Raw genomic sequence first — 14646 nt, 5'->3', positions numbered from 1 at the left:
CGACCGAAGGGCTGCCTGAGGCAGGACAACCCATATGTTATGACTGCAGATGCATCCTTGAAGGACATCAGACAGATCCAGGATAGGATGCCACGAGTTTTCTTATCTGGGTACCAGAAACAGTCCGAAATAAAAGCCTTATCCTCTTTGTTCTGCTGGGACAGGTTGAATAGCCTTGATACTGAGAAGAGAAAGTACTTGCTTTTGGCCCTCTGCCCACTGGTTTGGGGGGAGGTCTGGCCATCTGCTTGGGGGTTGGGAGTGAGTGGAAGTGGAATCTGTATCCCTGGGAAACAATGTTTAAGACCCATCTGTCCTGGGTAATGTACTCCCAGTTTCCCTTCTAAAGGTGCAACTACTTGGGCAAGGCTTGGAAGAGTTAAGGATATGTCATTGTGAGATTTTACCTTAGGATGGCGGCTTACTACTCCCTGATTTGGACATGGGAGCACTCCATTGCTTAGATCTGTGCATACCCTGAGACTGTAGTCTTGGTGGTCTGCTGCCCTTGGGTTTGGACTGAGAAGGTCTGGGAGAGACTGGAAAATACCAGTTTTTAGAAGGCCAATTCCTACTGAATCTAGGTGGCTGTACTTGTAAGACATCTTTAACAGTTTGCATGGATTTAGCTTTTTCCTCCATCCTTTTGAGGACTTCTGCTTTACTGCCAAACAGACGCTCTTGATTTAATGGCGCATCTAGTAATTTTGCTTTGACGTGGTCTGGCAAGGTTTGTTCCTTACGCCAAGCATGCCTGCTAAGAACAGACCCAGTGACAGCAGCCCTGCAAGATGCTTCTAAGGCATCAAAACCACATTGCAAAGTATGTTTACAACTTGGTTAGCAGAATGCATTAACTCTTGTAAATTTTTATGTTCTGCACAATCAGGAATCAACATCATTTGTCGTTTAATTAGTTCCATAATATGTTGCTGATACTTTAACATATGAAACTGGCAATTTAAAGTCCTGACGACAGGCGTAGCAGAGGTGTATACCTTCTTACCCCATCTGTCTAAAGCCCTAGAATCCCTGTCCGAAGGGGTAGGATTTTTGGCCGTAGTAGCCTTAATGCCTTTAGGTCCCTGGGAAATGGTCTCTGGATCCGCAGCAGGATTCTTAAAGAGGAATTTGTGGGAGTCAGGTACTCTATAGTACCTGTCAGGTTTCCTGGGAGCTGGAGGCAAAGTATCAGGGGTAAGGCTGGATTCCAAGAAGACATCATCTACAATTTCCAGAATAGGAGGGATAGCCAGAGGAACTGTGCTGAGGCAAGTTTAAAAATTCCATGAGTCTCTTTTTGGACTGAGAATAGTCTTGGCTCTCCCAGCGGAAATGCTCTCCAAGGGTATGCAGGCTTTCACCAAAAGAAAATCTTATGGTGGGGAAGCAGGGGGAATGGAATCCACTGCATAACAATCCTCATAGGTAGGTAACAGTATGTCCTGGTAATCAGAAGGGTCAGAGTTATCAGACTCCTGATCTGAAGAATCAGAAGGAAAATCAGTTCTTGGTCTTTCTGAGGGGAAAGGCTGACTTCCCCTAATTAAAGTAATAAGGTCTTCAGCCTTTCTAAGCATTGGTTTTTGTGGCATGTGGGCCTGAGAATGTGCTTTGGTCAACTGTTTCCTAGGCATAGTGCGAACTCTAGACCTGAGAAATTCGATATTTTTGGTTTTTCTGACACCCTCAGAAGCCTGTGCCTGCACAGCGGCTCTGGACCCATCCAAGGTAGAGACATCCACAGGTTCCATAGTCAAAGAAGCATCTCGCGGCATACCAGACTCCGAATGGGTCTCGTAGAGGCCTGCGACTCTGTAGAAGCTGGTATCAGGGGCTGCGAAAGCACCTCACTGAATACCGGCAGACTGGTGACTAGCTTAATGGTAGTGTCGTCGACAGTTTTGGACCTATGCAGGCTGTCTCTGTCTTTATCCTTATGTTTTTTCAGAAGATCAGTAGTTGGATAACTTATCCATTCGGAATACGGAGATAGACAGTGAAAGAATTTAGCAAAGAAATAGCCCGACAACGAATGGTTTGGGCGTTGAGCAAGGCACTAAACCGACAGTAAGGGACGTCATGGTGTGGGCCTAAACAGGTGACTCAGTAAGAATGAAAATCTCTCTTTGAGGTATTTGCTTTCCATAGGCAAAACAATTATTAATTTTTTTCTGACATTGGTTAGAGCAAGAACAAAGGATCCCCAATGGGGTACTTATCTTTTAGAAGACTTCAGGTCTGAAACTCGAAAAATGAAAATTTCAGGAGGCGGCCGACCGGCACTTGCGAACTGCTTCTGCTTCGGGCACTGCACGGCAAGAAAGACTGATGTAATGGCGTCAGCTGCATGTTTTATACCCTTAACGACCTGACGTCATGGAAGAAGTGACAGCATCCGACGCAGAAATCCAAAGACTCTGGTATTCAGGCCGACTGAGGGCTACCTGCAGGCAGATAACCCAGATGTGATGACTGCAACATTGAAACACGAAGAATATCAATGGATTACACAAAGGACTGTGTTAAAAAGATGACGAGTTCTGTTTCATGAGACTTTCAAGTGAAGAAAGATGAGACTTTCACATGAAGAAAACTTCCAATTTGTAAGTTATAAACTGCATATACATTATGTACTCCTGTTAAATATGCTAAAATGAAAGAAAAATCAGCCATCCCCTACATATAAAATGTGGTTTAATACATTTTCCTGTGTAAAGCCTACAAAAAAAAAATCTTAGTCTGATTTACTAAGGAAAACAGTATACACACGCAATATGCATACACGTGCGCATATGCATACATGCACACACAAAGCATTTTAATCTAGACACTGGCAACCTTGGTTTCAATAAAGTGTACCAGGCTGTTAAGGAACAGTCATGGTTGTAGTGTTACTGTTGACAAGCTGTTAAGAGATTGCACAGTTTATTAACCGCTGTTAAGCAACAAACTTTAAAAATCATGCTAAACCTTTAAGAAAATGTTGCTGCCAAAAATAAACTGAATTAAGTGCCAGTTTATTACTTTAGTACTTTTGACTCATCTGTACAACTGAGATTAGAAACACTGTAAAGAAAATATCCAGAGAGCAGATAAATTAATCCAGTTTAGCAGACTTCAATTACCAAGTTCAGGCTCACTAGGTTACTAAATGTATTTTTAGTTCCCTAATTCTAATATTATGTTACAAAATACACAAATGTAAAGCAAATAAAACAGAAATGTTTCACCTTAGTACTTAAAACCAAAAACAGTTAGCTGTTGCAACTAACTGTTGGGCAAAAAATAAATACATAAACAAAAAGAAAACTTTTTGAACTGCTCCTTCATTTCAGTTTGCACTTCTAACCCCTACAATTTCTGTACCATCTTTAAAAGATATAGCTGCTGACACTATGGGTCTAGCTCATGCGCTTAAAAATGAAAAGTTATGACATTTCACAGAAAGAAAAGACCCTACATAGTATTAAATTTTAAATACAACTCTTAGCTCAAGAAAGGTACCACTGTGAAGCTGAGTTAAGAAGAACAGCTATGTTACTTTTAGTTTTTTTGTCTGAGGCAAACCTTTACAAACACATTTGTCTAGATTAGACTTTCAGAATTCACTACTGCACAAAGAAGTAAGGGGGTAAGTGCCTAAGAAGCAATGAGTTAATAATGAGGAAATGGGAGCTACTAAGCCTTTTATGCCACTGTAATGCCATATGATATCTTAAGTGACTGACATGATGGTTAATGCTGCTGTCATCTCCTAACCAATCCTGATCTAAAACCTACTGATGGATCCAGCTACTTGCTGAGTAAAGCTCAATGTCTGCAATTTGCTGATACTTTCTTTCAGATTAATTTGTCACTAAGCAGTCTTTACCTGTCTGTGTTTCCAATTTCAGAACTTTAAGAAGTCCATCTTCTCCACCACAGGCAATAAAACCTTGGTCCTTGTTCCAGGAAACGCATTTCAATCGAATATTGTTAGGAATTGCAATCTTTAGAAAAGAAAACGTTTCTTTCAGATCATAAAAGTCTTTCTACACTAAGCATTATTTCAGCAAATTCAACAGTACAATTATTCAACAATTTGGCAAGAATAAGCAATGCAAAACGTAGTGTAACAAAAAGTTACTTACACTTACTTTATGACCTTAAAAACTATTAAGCAAATGTGCACCAGCTACATACCAAAGCCATCCACGATTCATAAAGACCTGTACAGAAGACCTTGTATGTGTGTGACTCCCCAACACTGGCCCAGTAATCACGGAGCCTCAATCCTCACCACATGCAACAGTGGAGGACGTACATTGGGAGGATGACAAGTACACACACAGTAAAGTGTAATTTCCCTTAAGAGCACACAGAGGCCACAGTCAGTCTGGGGCTGATTTCACCCTCTTTCTCCAGATCCCCAATAAAACTCCCCACTGGCACAGCTATAAAATTGAGATCTCAGCTGAGTGGCCAAGTCAAGAACTCCAGCACACTCTCTGTCCAAGGAGTGCTTCATGTCCTTGTCCATGCAGCTGACATACACACACACACACACAGAGATTTGATATATATATATATATATATATATATATATATATACACACATACATAAATAAAAACACACACACACATGCACACACACACACACACACACACACACACACACACACACACACACACACACACACACACACACACACACCTGGGAAAGGCTGGCACAGGTTTACTAGCTATGCCTCCTTCTGCCCAGACTATAAGGTAGTTTTGACTGCCACCAGCCACTCCTTATCAGCTACTCTAAGGCCCTTAACAAAGGGTATCCAATCTTACTGTGCAATGTTATTATTAATCCAAATGGTAGATTGACAAGAGCAAGGTTATTAGAAATGGCCTGTACAGTGTCACCAAATAAATATGAAAGCAATCTGAAAACCTAAATATCTCTAGACAGATTAGCCACAATGAAAGGTTTAAATACATTTAATAACAAGTAATAAAAAAAAAAATACTCGGTAATTAATCACAGTCACATCAGAGTTCAAAATCAAAAATACTGCAGGACAGTGACAAATAAATAAAGAAAACATCTAAGCTATACTTCACTATATTCCTGAATACATCTAAGAAAAATTACTTTGCCCCTAGTTAACTTACTTAACAGAGCAAGCAGATGTGGAGAGTGGAAGTTCTCGTCAGGTCAAAGAGAAAATAAAAAATGCTCAGTCTCTCTCTGGAGTTCTTAAATGAATATCCCAAATATTACTGCTGGGATAGTTGCAGAATGACACAATTTCTGGTCATCTGACTGCAGTACCAAGGTTTAAAAACAACAGCATTTAGCATCTACCTGTGAAAATACATAAACAAGGGCTCTTCTTAGATCTAAGGCAAATGGTAGAAGTTGTACAATAATTTACATTCATCCACATTTAAAGACAATACAAAAAAACTTCTAGTTCTAGACATTATGTCTCATGTTGCACTAAAACTGAAAGATAACATCTCTTTTTATGGCCCAGCCATAAAGTAAATCAATCTCAACTATTCTTCTGAAGGTAACTTCTTATGTTGCAGTTTCCATTGTTAAAATATATATATATATATATATATATATATATATATATATATATATATATATATAAGCAGCTACAATATAGCGTATATACATTTCTGCTCAATACTTTACAAAATATCTCTTCTGCACACACATCTGTACAATATGACATACAGTTCTAATATATCTGTAACATAAGCATCTTACATGAAGCATGTTCACATTCACATATGACACATAGCCATTTACAAAATTCCAGACAGCTGTGCTGGCAGTATCTCCATTTTGTTATACGTCTATATAAATCATGTTAATATTCACAAATGACATATAATTATTTACAAAACTCCAGACAGCTGGACTGAAAGTATCTCCTTTTTTCACCACCCCCATCAAGACTCAAGCTAGTTTTTCAAGTGACCCTTGAGAAACGTTGCTTGAGAGGGGTGAGCCTATCTGGTAATACATTACCCCATTCCCTGTCTTAAGATTCCAGCTGCCTTGGCATTGCTGACCCCATTATAGTGCTGCACTGTCCTATCGTATGTCTGCAATCCTAGGCTCCACCACAGTAATTTGGGATTTTGCTGGCTGGCTCCCTGTAGCCATAGATCTCCCTCGGACTCCTCCTGCCTTCTACTGCAAATACTTAGCACCATGGCCTCTCTATCATGGTAAGGTTTCATCATGTTAACATGTTACAGCTTGTGCCCCTGCCTCCTGCCTAGCAGTTCTACCATGCAGTTAACATCACTGAGCTTTTTACCATCTTGAAGGATCCCTCCCAAGCTGCCTACAGCTTGTGCCTGACAGGAATGAGAACCATAACCTGCTGCCCTACAGCATATTTTCTAACTCGAGCATTCCTGTCACACCAGACCTTTTTCTTGCTGTTGGGCTTCTGCCAGGTTCCCTTGGGTGAAGCCTATGCATATCCAGAGCTTTATCCTGAGGTTTAGGACATATGCCACAACAGACTCCTTGTGGGATTCACACTCACCCTCCCACTCATCATGAATCAAATCTACAGAACCCTTTCACCTTATGCCCATACAGCAACTCAAAGGGTGAAAAACCTGTGGATTCCTGGGACACCTCCTTGTAAGTAAACAACAGATGGGGCAAATATTTGTCCCACTCCCTCTTAAACTGGCCTGCAAATGCCCGTAGCATGGTCTTTAACACAGTGTTTAATCACCTCTCAACCAGACCATTAGTCTGGGGATGGTAGGAGGTGGTCTTCAGGTGTTTCACCCCATGGTGCATCCACAGACAAGCCAGTAGGTTTGACATGAAATTGGCACCTCTGTCAGTCAGTATTTCTTTTGGGAAACCTACCCTGCTGAAAATCTCTAACAAAGCATTTGCCACCTTTTCTGCTTCAATGGAGGACAGAGCCACCACATCATAGTATCTGGTAGCATAATCTACTACCATTAGGATATGCTTTTTCCCTGTGGAACTTGGGGTACTCAGAGGCCCCAAAATATCCACAGCTACCCTCTGAAACGGCTCCTCAATCACAGGCAAAGGCATTAAAAGAGCCTTGACCTTGTTTCCTGCCCTGCCTACCTTTTGGCACTGCTCACAGGTCCTGCAGTACCCTGTTACATCTCTGGAAATTCCAGGGCAATAAAAGTTCTACATAATATATCTCTTGGTAGGCTTTATGCCCATATGACCTGCAAAGGGAATATCATGGGCTATGGTTAAAAGTGTCAGATGACAGGCTCTGGCCACTACCAACTGCTGTATTCTCTCACCCTCTAGACTTCCCTCAGGGGTCTACTCTCTATACAGTAACCCTTCTCCCTGTATTCAGATCCCCCCTTCCCTGAAAATCAGGTGCCTCACTATCTACCTCCCTCAGGCCTTGTAATGTACGGTCTGAGAGCTGAGCCTGTCTCAACTCTCTCTTTGTAACCCTTCCCAGCTCCCCTTCTACAGGAAGTCTGGTATTCTTTGACAGTGGTGCCTCACTGTCAGCCCGAGTACTGCTACTTACCTCTGCCCTTGCAATCACTCTGTCCAAGAGAACATCAGTACCCACAAGCAGCTGTGGCTCACCTTCAGTCTCACTGCTACAGGGTAGCTCCCTCTCTGAAGTAACCATGACACCAGTCCTGGCTTCAAGTCTTCGTTTGTCAGGGTATCCCCAAGCTACCAGACCCACATGCTTGTCTCCAAGCTTGACAGTGTGCAACTGCAAGCACACAAGGTACTGTATTATCAAAATCTTTCCCCATCAGGACATCTGCAGGGATATCCTCAAACACACCTACTTGCTTGCTTCCTTTTCCACCCTCCCAGTCAAGGCGAACCCTATCTAAATTTATTTGGAATGGGGTCCCTCCTAAAGCTATGACTAAAGCAGACCACCCAAGTAAGTAGTGCTCCTCTTTAACCATTGCAGGCTTCACAATGGGAGGTCAGAAGCTGTGCCTCCCTTAGCAGTACCCTCTTTTCCATCTACTAAGATAAGATATAACCTATTGTGGTAGTCTGGTACCCTTGTTGTCTCCAGACAACTTACCACTGGCATTCAGTCATTCCCACTTACTGGCTCTCCCACCTTTTGTTCCCCACTTTGCCTCCGTGGACATCTATATGCTACATGACCCCACTGGTTGCATTTAAAACATTTAACCCTTAGTCCTGGCCATGTACCTGAACTAGTGGCTCCCCCCTGCTACTGGTAGACTCTGTTGAGGTGGTTTAGGCTGCCCACAATGGGTTCCCTTAGACCCATGATGAGCACTGGGGTTTCCTGTGCAGTGATGCCCTACTTGCTTGTTAAAGGTCTCCCTTTTCCCCAAACTTATCTACTGTGTTGCATTTCCTATCTACCAACCAGATTCTCATGTCTTCAGACAAAGTGCTAAGGGCTTGTTCCCTCACCAAAAGGTCTGACAACCCTTTAAAAGTGGTGACCTGACACCCACTCACCCACCTATGAAAATAAGTGCTTAGTTCAGCCAATATATTCGCACACACTTTCATCTGCCTTGCATCTATGCTCATGAAACTTTTTCCTACAAGCTTCAGGTATTAACTTAAAGCACTCTAATAGATAACTTTTAACAGTAATATAATTTAAGCAATATTATAATTTAAGCAATCAGTATCAGACATTTTAGAAATAGCAGTTACAGCTTTACCATGGAGTAAGGGGGTCAGGAACTGTACCTTGGTCAACATTATACTGTTCACATACCCTTTCAAACATATGAATAAAAATGTTAAAATTATCATCCTCTGTAAATTGTGGAAGAAATTTACTGACCTTTGTTGCTTCTGGGGTTCAGTTACTCCCTTCCCCATTACCTCCTTGACCCTGGCCAAGAGTCAGCATCTCCTTCTCATGTTGCCTCTGCCTCTCATTCTCCTCAGCTTTCAGACGTCTCACTTTCTCATGTGCTTCGGCCTCCAGACATCTCAGTCTCTCTGCCAATTCTATTTCCAAATGTTTGGCCTCCAGTTCAAGTCACTAACTCCAGATGATTTTTAAGTCCTCTATGGAAACGCTGAACTGTTAATTTTCTGAGAGTTGTATATCTCCAAGACCAGTCTGACTGTCCTCCTGGTTGCTGGTCAGTGATGCAGCTGTGACTAAGGCTGCAATCATCTCTGCTTTAGGCAGGTTGGCATGCACCAGTCCTTTGTCTTGGCACATCTCAGCCAACTGGCTCCTTGCCAGCTTGCCATACTCATCTGCTGACATCCTTGCCTGCTCTCCCTGACTAAGCTAACAAAAAAAAAAAAAATAAAAGTATTGTGACATGAAACTCTGAATGTTCACTGTGTGGCTGACTGAGAGTACAAACACCTTCTTTAGTGACCAATGTTTATAGGTTACAGGAATTCAATATCCACACCAGTGAATCCTAATATGTGGATATCCCACCACTGGGCACCAATATAATGTGATTTGGATATCCCACCACTGCCCACCAATACAATGTCACACCCCAACACTGGTCCAGTAATCAAGGAGCCTCAATACTCACCACTGGAAACAGTGGGGTCGTACATTGGGAGGATAACAAGTACATACACAGTAAAGTGCAATTTCCCTTAAGAGCACAGAGAGACCACAACCAGTCTAGGACTGGTTTCTCCCTCGTTCTCCAGATCTTCAATAAAACTCCCCGCTGGCACAGCTATAGAGTTGAGATCTCAGCTGAGTGGACAAGCCAAGACCTCCAGCACCATCTCTGTCCAACCAGTGCTTCGTGTCCCTGCCAAAGTAACTGACACACACACTCTGAGATTTGATTTATACACACACACCTGGGAAAGGCTGGCACAGGTTTACCAGCTATGCCCCCTTCTGTCCAGACTATAAGGTAGTTTTCACTGCCACCAGCCACTCCTTATCAGGTACTCTAAGGCCCTTAATAAAGGGTGTCCTATCTTACTGTGTAATGCTACTATTAATTCAAATTATAGTTTGACCAAGAGCAAGGCTGTTAGGAGTGGCCCACAGTGTCACCAAATAAATATGCAAGTACTCTCAGAACTTAAATGTCTCAGAAATATCAGCCACAAAGAAAAGTTTAAATACATTTAATAACAAATAATAAAATAACAAGAAAATACTCAGTAAATAATCGCAGTTACATCAGAGTTCAAAATCACAGGAAATACTGAAAACAACATTGCAGGAGAGTCTCAAATAAATAAAGAAAACATCTAAACTATACTTAACTATATTCTTGACTGTATCTAACAGAAATTATTGTACCCTAGTTAACTTATTTACACTGGAAGCAGATGTGGCGAGTGGATGTTCTTGTCAGGTCAAAGACAAAATACAAAATTCTCAGTCTCTCTCTCGCTTTCTCAGAGAGTTCTTAAACCAATATCCCAAATATTACTGCTGGGATACTTACAAAATAATTATCATTTCTTGTTATCTGACTTCAGTTCCCAGGCACAAAAACAACAGCATTTAGCATCTAACTGTGAAAATACATAAACAAGGGCTCTTCTTAGATCCAAGGCAAATGGTGGAAGTTGTAAAATAACTTACATTCCTCTACATTTAAAGACAATACAGGCATTATGTCTCATGTTGCACTGAAACTGAAAGAGAACATCTCTTTTTATGGCCCAGCCATAAAGTAACTCAATTTAACTATTCGTCTGAAGTTAACTTCTTCTCTTGCAGTTTCCATTATTAAAAAATATACAGTATACATCTAAACAGTTACAATAGTGTATGTACATTTCTGCTCAGTACTTTACAAAATATCTATTCAGCATACAATACGACATACAGTTCTAATACATCTGTAACACAAACATCTTACATGAAGCATGCTGACATTCACAAATGACACATAACCACTTACAAAATTCCAATCAGCTGTGCCAGCAGTATCTCCATTTTGTTACACTTCTATATAAATCATGTTAATCTTCACAAATGACATATAATTACTTACAAAACTCCAGATAGCTGGACTGGCAGCATCTCCTTTTGTCACAACATGGTCCAATCACACTGTGTATAAAGAGACCATCATCCATACATACATACCATATGTGCAAATTATCCTTCCCTAGGAATGTACACAGTTCAAAAACAGTACACCACCCATGCCTAGACCAATCCCATTGGGTAACATATAGAACAAGATATGCATACAAACAGCTTTTGATCTGCTTTGTAGAATAGTGATCCCACTTCCCTGCCATATTATGTTATATTATGCAGCTGAGCAGTATATCTGTACTAAATTAAAAATAAAAAAAAGACTGCTACTTGGTAAGAAAAACACAAAGGCAAAGGACTTTCCTAGGTGTAGATAACTCTGCTAACATAGCCACACTTTACCCTGCCAATACATATAGTGACATGCCACAACTCTCATCAACTGGAACTCACACAGCCCCCAGATCTCTTCATCACTACACTATGACCCTTGCTTCCATAGCCATGAGTAGTGAACACCAATTCTTTAAGAACTGCTGTTAGAAAGGATATCAGAGAACAGCATAAGAGAGAGAAAGTACAGTTGTGCAAGTTAAACTTACCATTATAGTAGATGTTTGAATGATCACTGTTGCAGTAGTTTTAGCTATATGGGTTATATTCTGCCAAGCTTCCAAAGCTTCAGGGTACCTTCCACATAACCAAATTTTCAAGCAGCTCGAGCTCAGCTGACTATAAAATAAGGTTTCAGCACAAAGCCCTTCAGAGCTTTCCTGCCAGCAGACAGAGGAAGCCTGAATCCTGAAAGGGCAGTGCTACGAATGACAAAAAAAAGCCTGAATCATGAAAGGGCAATGCTATGAATAACAAAAAATAATGTCCGCACCCTGGTATAATAAGCAAGGGAGAAGGAGGGAGGGTGCGGTTACTGCAACACTGATTATTTCAGCATCTACTGTTATGTTAAGTTCAACTTGCACAAATTTCCTATGTTCGCCATTCTGATCACAGCTGCAGTAGCCTTAGCTATATGGGTAAATTACCATGGATAGCTACATTTGGGAGGTGGAAGGAGAAGAGCCCAGGGCTCCTGGGAATGGTCTTAGTAAAGCTTGATCTGGACCTAGAAAAGGAATCAAGCTATTAGTGCTTTGTAAAAGCATACTTCTACAATTCACCTTTCCAAAAATCCATAGATAAAGCAAAGGCTTTCACCCTACCTGGAATAGTTTTATGATGAGTACAGCAAAAGGTAATAGCTTTAGACAACTATTTGGAAATAGTCTGTTTTGACATAGGTTGTCCCTTTTCACCCTCACAAGAAATGAACAACTGACGTGAAGATCTGAAAGATTTAGTTCTTTGAAGACAGTATCAGAGTTGTCTGTGGACATCAAAGGTATGGAGTATTCTTTCTCCATTTTTAGGTTCAAAAAAGAAAATGGGGAGATGGACTGTGGCTTAAAGTAAACCAGGTGTAAAAGGAGGATTAGTTCTCAAAGAAACCATGTCCCCAAGGACAATGAGGTAGGGCTGACTCACCATAAGATCTCACAACTCAGATACCCTTTTTACACAGGTCAGGCCAATCAGTAAAGATGTTCTCCATGTTAAGACTCTCAAGTCATCCTGATTAGCTGGTTCAAATAGAGAAAGTGTTAGCTTCTCTAACACAAAATTAAAATCCCAAGGAAAGCCACCAGTTTTCTTGGAAGCCTCTTATGCAAAACCCCTTTCAAGAACATTTTGACATGTGACTGCAATGAAAGAATATCCATGGCTAGACATGCCGAAATGGCCAATAAATGAACCATGACTGAGGAATAAGAAAGGCCATAGGTTAGTAACACACAAATATTGCATAACAAGACAACAGCTATCCTTGAATGGGTGCTGGTTATGTTATTGGCACAGACTAGAAAACGTTTTCCATTTGCTAATGTATGATCTTCTACTTGCAGGCTTTCTTGCATCCATTAGCACGTGCTGCACATCTCCAGTAAACAGGTGCCTAAAAGGCATTAAGATCCTATCATCCAAGCAGTCAATTGAAAATGACTGATGTCAGGCTATGTCACACACCCGGGTCTTGTCTGAGTAGATCTGTGAGGAAGCTTGTGGTAATTGCCCTTGGCCATTTCCAAACGAAAGGAGAATCATGTGTGCCTAGGCCAGAAGGGAAATCACCACAAAGATGTTGGTGGATTCATTTTGAATCTTCAGAAGTACCTTGGATATGAGTGGAAACTGTGGGAAAGCATATAAGAACAATCCTGTCCAAAAAAAAAAGGCATCCATCTTTCAGACCTTCTTACATCGAGTCCTAGACACAAACAATTAATTGTTCAGAGGGGAAGCAAACCGGTCTACTTGAGGAACTCCCCCACAGATGGATCATATCTTGGAAGACCCCCCCCCCCCCAATCGTGTTTATATATGTAATGATCTGCCCTGGTCCTGGTCACCTTGTCTACCACAGGATGCCTGTACACTGAGATTATTCTGTTAATCTATATCCCAAGTTAACATTACTAGTCTGCAAAACGGGTACAACCTGGTTCCCCCTTGCCTGTTGATGTACCACATGACTGTGAAATTGTCTGTAACCACTTGAAGAGGTGCTGGGGTCCAAAGATGGTTCAGAGAGTTGAGAGAACTGATCAGGACAAATTTCTTCTTAACAGCAGTATTAGTAATACAACAGGTAGCATACAGAACATGACATGCCTGTTGATGTACCACATGACAGTGGTATTGTGTAGTGCAGAAGATTGTGGGTCCTACTCTCACACCATGAAAGTGGATTGCTGACACTGCAGTGCACTTTATGGGGAGGATGTTGCCTTCCTGAATGAGTTGTCCTTTGAATGAAATGTTAAACTGAAGCCCCATGTATCTGTGTTAATGGTAGGTGCTGCAAGATCTTTGGGGTTGGGTTGGCATAACAGTTAAGGCATTCATCTAATAGGCATAGGAACGGGGTTTGATTTTCACTCTTCAAATGGAAATTAGCTAGACTTAAAATGGCCCTCAAGGGCAGCAAGCCTAGTACTTACCTTTGAACCTATTTAAGTGCTTGCGTCACTCCTTGATGTCCCACATCTCCTTCACTTTTATATGTCTTGAAATTGTTCCACAAGCAGTGAGAGTGTGGTGACTCACTGCTTTGGAAGAGGGCGATACAAGGGAAGATCTGGAGTTAAGGACATCTGTTTCCTCCACCAAAAGATTTCTCTCCAGACAAATCCCAGCACTGACATTTGAAAAGATAAAGGGTGTTGATGCTGCGACCACAGAGATTTATTACTCATGTGGAGTCCTGTCAGGGATATCATGAGAATCATATATACCAGGAGACTCTCCTAAGGTATTCTCTTTTAGTGACTGAAGTCTGAGTGGAAAACCTTAGAAATAAATCTAAAAAAGATTTATTTTTCCTGTGGAAGAAAAGCTATTTGAACTGAGTTTTCTAGTTGACATTCCAGGAACACAATCCTTTATGAAGAAGTCAAGAAAGACTTTGGATTGTTCTCTGGAAATACCAGCTTGTGTAAGAGATCTCTCACCCAGGAGAGAGAACCCTGACACTTTGAAAAAAAAGTCTGCAAAGATAAGCAAGTCATCTAAATATGGGAAAATATGGAAAAAAGTGGATACCCTA

At 41.2% G+C, this 14646-nt stretch overlaps 1 protein-coding gene across 1 annotated transcript in view; it reads right to left on the bottom strand.

The window, feature by feature from the left end:
* WDR35 (WD repeat domain 35) overlaps positions 1-14646 on the bottom strand; it is a 2872164-nt gene that overhangs the window by 2709339 nt on the left and 148179 nt on the right. The window contains exon 2 of the mRNA XM_044065775.1: positions 3875-3992. Coding sequence (XP_043921710.1) covers positions 3875-3992 — 118 coding nt within the window. The remainder of the gene's footprint in view (positions 1-3874; positions 3993-14646) is intronic.

Source organism: Protopterus annectens, chromosome 1.part0 (genome assembly GCF_019279795.1).
Source record: "Protopterus annectens isolate FY-2018-M chromosome 1.part0, PAN1.0, whole genome shotgun sequence".
NCBI classification, from domain to species: Eukaryota; Metazoa; Chordata; order Ceratodontiformes; family Protopteridae; genus Protopterus; species Protopterus annectens.
The sequence above is the reverse complement of the archived record's forward strand: the minus strand, read 5'-3'. Positions and strand labels throughout refer to the sequence as shown.